Genomic DNA, 9,533 nt, shown 5'->3' on the forward strand with positions numbered 1-9,533 from the left:
TATTAACTGTTTTACAATATTTATATGCGTGAGTTTCATTTGAATCCCTTTTACTCTTTACATTTTTGGGACTGAGAATACATGCAAATGCTTTATTAATTGATTACAATATTTATATGTGTGAGTCTCATTTGCTCCTTTTTAAATACTTTTGCAATATATATTTTTGGGACTGAGAATACATGCGCTGCTTTTATAAATGCTTTACGAAATAGACACAAGTGATCGAAACTACATTCTATGGTTGGATTATTAAACCGAATATGCCCCTTTTTATTAAGTCTGGTAATCTAAGAATTAGGGAACATACACCCTAATTGACGCGAATCCTAAAGATAGATCTATCGGGCCCAACAAGCCCCATCCAAAGTACCGGATGCTTTAGTACTTTGAAATTTATATCATGTCCAAAGGAGGATCCCGAAATGATGGGGATATTCTTATATGTATATTGTGAATGTCGGTTACCAGGTGTTCAATCCATATGAATGATATTATTTTGTCTCTATGTATGGGACGTATGTTTATGAGAAAGGGAAATATGAAATCTTGTGGTCTATTAAAAGTTATGAAATGATTATTTATGATAAACTAATGAACTCACCAACCTTTTGGTTGACACTTGAAAGCATGTTTATTCTCAGGTACGAAAGAAATCTTCCGCTGTGTATTTGCTCATTTTAGAGATATTACTTGGAGTCATTCATGACATATTTCAAAAGACGTTGCATTCAAGTCGTTGAGTTCATCAAGATTATTATTAAGTCAATTATAGATAGATATATTATGAAATGGTATGCATGCCGTCAGCTTTCGATGAAATGAAAGATTGTTTTTTTTTTCAAAAACGAATGCAATATTTGTAAAATGTATCATATAGAGGTCAAGTACCTCGCAATGTAATCAACTATTGTGAATCATTTATAATCGATATGGACTTCGTCCGGATGGATTAGGACGGGTCTTTACATTGCATCCATTTGTTCAAGATTTTTCTGTGCAACTTCGGACCTATACACGTTAACTTTTTCAAATAACTCTTCAAACTTTGAAGAGTTTGTTGAAAGAGAGCTTTGCGTTGCGTCAGAAGATGCGGAAGTCCTAGCCGCCTTCTTTGCTCGATTCCTTCCCATCGGCCTTTCAATCGGATCATCACCTAAAAGCACGTTCACATTATCATCCGCGAAATCAATCATTTGTACCACGTTATCGTCATCCTCATCAGGCAAACCTCCATAAACTGTTCCACCAGCCGCAGCAGGCACAAGCCACTTTGGTTTGTCCTTTAAAAATTCCCAAGTTTCTTTAAACACCCACGTCTTCTGTTCGTTTGCACCATACGCCTTTACCGCACCCTCGTAAAAGCAGTGTTCGGTTTTCCCACTACGCCTTGGATTGCGTTTTTCCGCCTCATAATAACCTTGAAAAGCTTTACACCCCCTGTCCACATAACGCCATATCCCCGATAACGCATCTTCATTTCGATGCCATCAGTGCTCGTTATTGTTGAATTTGTTCATTACAGTTTGCCACAAAGATATTTTTGAGAGTTTCTGACGATCGGATTTTCGGACGTATCAAGCCAACATTTCGCCAACCAAACCTCTTCGGCCGATGTCCAAACTCTTTTTTGGATTGGTTCACGTGCCTTTTCTTTTCCTTTTCGTTGGTTTTTTCTTCTCCTCACGCTACCGGGTTGTTCGGCCTCATGTTCGGGTTGAGTTTGTGGTTGTGTTTATGGTTGAGTTTCACCTTGAAGTTTTGACATTTGTTGCGGGCTAAGACCGAGCTCTCTTTGAATCTCTTGTAATTTTTGGATTTGCTGTAATCTTTGGATTTGTTGCTCAATTTGTTGTTTGCTCATATTAAACGAGCTAGTAGTATAGTTGGCAAAACCAAGAGATAAAGGTCGAGATGAAGATGATGAGCTCGGAGTAGTCGGTTCACCGGTGCCCATTATAATGTTGTTATACAACGACCAATCATTCGGATGAGACATTGTTTGTTGTGTTTGATTTTGATTTTGAGTTTGAGAGTTTGTATACAGAGAGATGTATAGAAGTGGATATGTTTTTGAAGATCTTGAAGTGAATATGTATATATAATTGAGAAATAAAAAAAAAAATGAACCGTTGCTTGTTGTATATGGTTGGGAGCCAGACACGTCGACCAAACACTCCAACACGTGTATAAAGATTCGGTGCTCACTTGATGCACGCCGTGGTTACACGGCGTGTTGGCCAGCACCGGTGGTAACACGCCACCGTTAAACACGGTCTTAAAGAACTTCTAAAACTTGACATATCTATTGAAAGCATCTTCATGACAAAAATAAAACAAATTGTATTAGTCACTAAGGGGTTGTTAAAAAATATATAAAAGAAGACTAATATAATAATGGTTATAATAAACATATGTTGTCATTAAAATTTGACAAAATTGCTGAAATAGTCCCTGTAGTTTGTATCAAAATGCTGATTTAGTCCCTGTGGTTTTTTTTGATGGATTTAGTCCTTGTGATTTGCAAACGTTGCTGATATTGTCCTTATTTTTGACGGACGTTAAAAAACACCGTTAAACTTATCATGTGCGAATCATGTGATGGGTAAATTTGTCATTTTTAACCCTCACATGCTACCAGTTGACCACGTGTAGGCCTTTCAACCCATATGCACACTTCTCAAATATATAAAATATAAATATAAATATAAAATTAAAATTAAATTCCAATTAAATATCTCAATTTCAACTCTTTTCAATTAAGTCTTTCTTCAACGTAATTTCAGTCAACTCATTCTTCAACCTAAATTCATCTCTTTCAAAAACACAACACCCATTCAAAACCCTTTTGTTTCATAAAAATGGAAACACAAACTTCAAATATTAAAAATGAAAGCACTTGTTCATAAACCCTTTTGTTTCATAAACCCTTTTCCCTAATACTAGACACAGGCTTCAAATATTAAAAATGGAAGCACCTGTTTTGTTTCTTAAACACCTATGTTTCAAACGATTAACTGCGACGGAGATGGCATCTGCAATTGTGCTTCTTCCCAATGTTTTGGCTGTTGATGAACACCGCCGGATCTGGTACCTTTTTCAGATCCGTCAGACGGTGGTGACCGGAGACGAGAGTAATTTTTTTTGAATCTCTATATTTATGTTTTTTAAAAAGTCGGGTTATTTAGGTTTTGATCTATAATTCACAAGACTTCCGGTTACTCTGTTTCATGTAAGTCGATATATTTGCAAGCGAATTCATAAATTGAAAAGGTAACTCGATGATTACTCGAGTTACCCGGCTCACCCACATTCGGATCGATCGAGTTATTTAGACAAATATACTGTACAAACAATATCTAAGGAGCTAGATCTGGCTGTTTACAAGATTTGGCTTACTTGGATTTGTACACACAATATACTATCCATCAAAACCCCTTAGAATTAAATAGAGTTCTAGGCTTAAAGGTATTGAATGAATCCTATATAGGTATCTGAATCTGATTGTGATTTTGGGTTTAGATTTAATTTTTGGATTTGAGTTTTTATTAAAATTTGGATTTGGCTTTAGATTTAAATTTGGGAATGGAAATGAATATGATGTTGATTTAGGGTTTGTGATTTGAGGATTTGAGAAAGCTGAATGAAGTGGATGATACAAGAATAAAGAAGGTATGGCTAAAAAGACGAAAATACCCTCACATGTCGAGCACATGACATGAGTTAGCGGAAATTTTTAACGTCCGTCAGAAATAAGGACAATATCAGCAACGTTTGCAAATCACGAGGACTGAATCCATCAAAAAAAACCACAGGGACTAAATCAGCATTTTGATACAAACCACAGGGACTATTTCAGCAATTTTGTCTTAAAATTTTATAAGTAACATCGTAATATTATATAAACTTAGCTTATTACATTGACCGAAATGAACTCTCATATTGAATGTAGTATTCCCCTTCAACTACATTCTTTATTTTTCATTGTACTACCAACAATCATATTAAGAATATTTTTATCCGTTATTAGTCTTACTCTCGTTTTACAGTATGGTAATTTTAGTGGACACATGAAATTGTTATATATTAAGGCACTTCACCCTTGGTTTTAGTTGTATGAAAAATAAGTCATGGGAAGAGAGAGTCACCTTATGGATTCCAACTTTCACTTCTTTCGCTGTATCTTGTCTGCAGGAGTAATCGGTCAAACATACACATAAACCTAGTGATTTTAATGCCCTTGCCTTGCCATTCCTAATACACGATGTCCACATGCTTTCGCAAAGCATTTAACCTGAATTAAAATGTTGCAATTAAACAGTTAATTTTTAATCTCTTCCTTTAATTTTTAATCTCTTGCTTTTACACCTTGATGAAAAAAGTACAGAGAGAAAAGAAGCCCTATGTACCTTTGTCCATGAAATTTTTTATGCATCAACTCATAGCAAGGGCTCTATATGTTCGATGACCAATACTAACTCTTTAAGATTATTTCATGGTGTCGCTACATCATCCATAAATAAAACCCTACATATGTAACCATCCATAAATCAAATAATTTCATCAACTTTGAAACACCGAACCTTAGAAGCTGTTAATAGCCATAAAGAGTTTAAAGGACTACTTAATCACAGTGCACTGAAATCAATTTATGTTATGTCTAAAAATTCCTCATCAAAAGTCCGGTATTCCACTAATGAATTAGACACATTTATACATCAACTAAAGATACATACATATATACTGTAAATATGAAACTTAAAAGCAGCAAAAACATAACAACCTCTACTTTTCTCACTGGTTCTTTGATTACACATTCATCTATAATATTCACCCTCAATCCTACCTCTTTCTTGTTGTTTCCAGCTTCTATAAAGCCCTTCAATGAGACTACAATTACTCATTTCTAAAGAAGTCTCGGCACATCAGCTTAATTTTATAGAGCAGCAGTCTCAACTACTATCAAACATAAAGAACTTCATCTGTATGAACATATTATTTACACTGAGTTCAATGTAAAATGAATGCCAATTTCACAAGTATCATTTAGAGCTTTAAATAACAATTCAATAATACTCTATTGCACACAAAGAGTGCAATAGAGCTACACCTCAACATCGATATATGAAATGCTTTCTTATAACTACAAAACAAACTTAATTAGTAACTATTATTTCTTACAATATGGCTCTTATAAAATGGATACCTATATTTCTCAAAACGAATATTATAACCCATCCTCAAATGGTAACAATTAATTTCTTGAACATATACAAGTGGGACTACATTATGTTACCACCACCCATTCAAAGTGTTAATATACATGATTCTTAAAGTCCTTTTATAATAGATAATCAGAATCTGTTTTACTAGATTTATCATGATTCTTGCTTAAAACTGGTTCCATAAAGATATAGTTGTAAATATTTAGTGACAATTAATCTAACACATGGTGAGTGATCATATACATAGCATTGTATATGTATATTTTAATTGCTAAAGACTTAAAAACAGAAGTTACGCGAAGTATATTTAAAGGACTTGGCATATCCGCTGAAAGTTAAGATTGCGGATCATATTGCGCATTAATAAAAGACTGCGGATTCTTTTCGCTAAGTTAACGTGGATGATTAGACAATCCACATACCGCGAATATCCTGGAAACTATAAATAGAGAGCTTGGCCTCTCATTTATAGGTTGTTGATTCTCTGCCATTTGCCCAGACCTTTGTAATTTTCACTTGTGACTTTGCCCAAGGAACTTTTACATTGTGTTATGGTGAATCATGCTAATTAACAATTAAGACCGGGTAGGGGTGGTTGATCACTTGATTGATAAAGTGAAAGACGATTATCAGGGCCCAAAACAATCATCAAACATCCCATTCCGATATCTTAATATCATTGCACTCAATCCTTAATTAAGCACCTTTTTAATTTAGGATTGATCAATTGGCGCCATCCGTGGGACACGCACAAAATTAAACTTGAAATTTTTTATTTTATGCTCTCAAACAATCAAAATTGCTTCTTTAATTTTAATCGTGTATTGTTATGATGATTTGCAAGAAATTGCTAAGGTGTACCAGTTGATTTGATCGTAGGCCATGGCAGCTAATGCGAAATAAGCAAACAGTTCTATGAATGCTGATGGGTTGCATGATAAAGCGCAAAATGCCTTGCCGGTTAATTTGCAGGCAAATGTTAATGCTACTACGAGCAATTCAGCTCAAGAACCGCTCGCTAACGCGTCTAATGTCAATATCGCTAGTGCTGATCCGCAACTAAAGGTTGCTGCTGATAAAATGGTTGCATGCAGAAATTTGCATCAGAACCGCGACGAAACCATTGCAGAAGGCAAGCGACTAAGAATTTTGGCTGGAAAAACGAGTTTGAAAGCAGACAAAGTTGTTGGCACTGCTATTGAGCAAGCTAAAAAAGATGCCAAGTATGGCAGCGAATCTCACATACTGCGTACTTACTTGGGGCCGTTGAATGACTCAGGATCACAGGTTGATCGCTTAGTTTTTGAACATCGCGATAGCGATAGTGATGATGCAGAGGAAAACGTTGTTTTAAACTCTGTTTATAATTCCAAGATAGCGAAAGCGCCAGAGAAGAAAGTGAATATTCTGATGATTCAGATAGTGCAAAGGAAGTTGTAAAAATTCAGCATGTTAAGTGTTAACACCTATTTCCTTATGAGGTAAGGCTTAGTGTGTTAGCATAACACTAGAAGTGATCTAGCTAAAGATGGGGGAGTGTTGCTGATTGATTTTTACCCTTGGGAAATAATCCCTGCAGACCCGGCACACAGATATGGAAATCTGTGGGGTGGCTTAATCAATCCGTTGTCCGTTTAGCGTTTAGCTGTTAGCCGGATGACTTCTAGTGAGAGAAAATACTCTGTGAGAGAGAAAGGTGAAGTCTCTGCTCACAAATTGTCAGGATGTCTGAATGTGTAAAATGACGACCCAAGGGGTCTATTTATAGTGACAGATCCACCGGATTGTTCGGGGACACGTGTCAGATGATGATACGTTCTGTTATTCGTGATCCGAAGTTTACGCTGAATGTGGCGCTCTCTGTCCAGGGCTTAAGCGCTAGGCGGCCTTCAGGGCTTATGCATGACGGAAGCAGTCTGTACAGCGGAGAACGCTTGACGGACAGTTTCACAAAACCATTGTTCTCAGTGTTCCTGATGCTATTTTCATGCGAATATTGTGCCTTTATGCGTGTATACGATAGGATACACCATTAAGCGCAGGCGGCCACCAACACCTTTTCCCCTCCATTGGATGAGGGTGAATCTTCTGATGCTATGCGCAGAGAAAATGCTCAAAATTCCTTAGCGGATGCTTTTAAAAGCATTGCGCCTAAATCAATGCAGCACAAGTTTGAGCAACCGAATTTTTGCAAGATATGATAGCTAAATTTTGTGCCATACCCGCACAAAAAAGGTGACTAAGATTACTACTGCTGGAGACAAGTTTGTCCAGCATATCTCTGATTATTCAATTGTTACACTGCCCATTGTGCTGGCAACGTTGGGAGTTTACTCGGGCTTAACTGACCCTTTGGATTTTTTGCAACTGTTTGAGGGAGTTGTAAGCACCTATAATTGGGATGAGCCGATCACGTGCCGAGTATTTCCTATGGTTTTACAAGGGTCGGCAAGGATGTGGTTCCATAGTGTGCAAGCCCGCAATATCATTGGCTTTATCGATCTTCGCGATCAATTTTTATTGCAGTTTCAGAACCTTTTACCGCAGAAGAAGACACATATCGAATGCCATGACATCAAGCAGGGTAACAAGGAAACTTTAAATGCGTTACTTACGTGATACATCTATGAATGCCAAAAGATACCAAGTTTGAATGAAGATCAAAAAATCTCTGGGTTTTTGCAAGCAATTAATCCGCAACGACATCTAATGCTTGTGCGCCGTTTGAGAAGAGATGTTCCACCAACTTTTGCTAAGGTGCAGCAAGAAACATATGATTACATCAGAGGTGGAGAGGATAGTGCTATAATCCCTGCATGTGGATGGGGTAAGGATAAAAGTTGGCGGGATGATAATGATTCTTTCCGTGATGGAAATAATGACAACTTTCGCGGTTAGGGATATCTAAGGAGAAACAGCGGCGGTAGTTACCCGCGTAATGACAGACAGCATGGTCAAGGTGATAATCATGGGTATAACAGTCGCGATCGCTATTCTACGCGGAAATGGAATAATGAATCTTTCAACATTATCCAAATGTTAACAAAGGCGCCTAAAGAAATTCTTTTGCAAGAAAGGGTAGCGAGATCTTTTCCTGATCCTCAACCTTTAGTGGAAAATAGCAGACGTGATAAATCTAAGTTTTGCATTTTCCTTGATGATTATGGTCATGATACTAACCGCTGTAGAGATTTGGCAGAAGTAATTGCGGAGGCATTTGAGCAAGGTAAATTGGACCATTTGATAGCTCAAGGTGCTGCAAGTACTGCAAATGCGATTATCTTACCCGTAGAGTCTAATGCTCTGCAAGTGCAAAATGCCAGAGCGTTAGTTCACGCTGATCGAAAAGCTCCTGCAGTAAAGAATCTAGGGGTTAAAATGGTGAGCAAGAAAGAGAATCTGCATGAAATTCAGGTTATTAATGTAGTGGAGGTTCGAAGCGAATTGTCAGTGTTCCAAGTATCTGAGCAATTCGCGAATTGGCAATGCCCCTCTATTACTTTCCCTCCTATAAATTTGAGCGCGGATCTTGATAAACCAGTGGTGATTTCTTGCCGCATTGCGAATACTGGCATTATTGTTCTGAAGGTGCATGTTGATACTGGTAGCAGTGTGGATGTAATGTATGAGCAATGTTTCAACAAGTTGCCTGCACATATTAAAGCTTTGCTAAAACCTACTGCGGTTTCGCCAGTTGGTTTTTCAGGGGAATCAACTTGGCCTATTCGTCAGTTGGAATTGCAAGTTGAATTAGTAGATGATCGCGATGAATCGCTAAAGCGACAAGCCTTGTTAAACCTTTATGTAATGCGTAATCAGTCTAGGTTTAACATGATTCTTGGGCGCACTGCTTTGCACATGTTTGGCGCAATACCATCTAAGTTGCATGGAATGGTGAATTTTTCTACTTGCAAGGGCATTGGTACGCTGACTTCGGCGGTAATTGAACCACTTTGCGCGATGATCACTGCACGAGAAAGTGTTGGTGTTGAAGGACATGTGGTGCTCGATGAATAGCACAAATGTTGTAGTAGAAAAACATTAGTTGAGTGTTTAATCATGTTTTATTGAGTGTGTACTGGGATACGTTGTTTTTATTAATGAACTATTACTTTTCGAAAAATTATGAATAAGAAGAAGTCAATTTGTGATTTAGCGATTGTTTCTATACAAAGCAGAAAACAATGCGTGTGGCCACGCGCAGTGATAATTTTGCAGAATGCAAACGCTTAAATCTTACAACACTGAATGAATTCTTATGCAAAGTGCAACTAAGTGTTCGCAGAAATTTTAAACATGCATGGCATT

General features: G+C 37.2%; 1 protein-coding gene across 1 annotated transcript; it reads left to right on the forward strand.

The window, feature by feature from the left end:
• The first annotated feature begins 8,261 nt into the window (after positions 1 to 8,261).
• On the forward strand, positions 8,262 to 9,242 carry LOC139859887 (uncharacterized). The gene has a single exon (XM_071848661.1). The coding sequence runs from the start codon at positions 8,262 to 8,264 to the stop codon at positions 9,240 to 9,242; it is 981 nt and encodes a 326-aa protein (XP_071704762.1).
• The last annotated feature ends 291 nt before the right edge of the window (positions 9,243 to 9,533 follow it).

The sequence above is a fragment of the Rutidosis leptorrhynchoides genome, chromosome 7 (assembly GCF_046630445.1).
Source record: "Rutidosis leptorrhynchoides isolate AG116_Rl617_1_P2 chromosome 7, CSIRO_AGI_Rlap_v1, whole genome shotgun sequence".
Classification (NCBI taxonomy): domain Eukaryota; kingdom Viridiplantae; phylum Streptophyta; class Magnoliopsida; order Asterales; family Asteraceae; genus Rutidosis; species Rutidosis leptorrhynchoides.

What these genes read in the sequence shown, in the direction of transcription:
- LOC139859887 (XM_071848661.1), top strand. Translation starts at nt 8,262, where the DNA reads ATGTTAACAAAGGCGCCTAAAGAAATTCTTTTGCAAGAAAGGGTAGCG.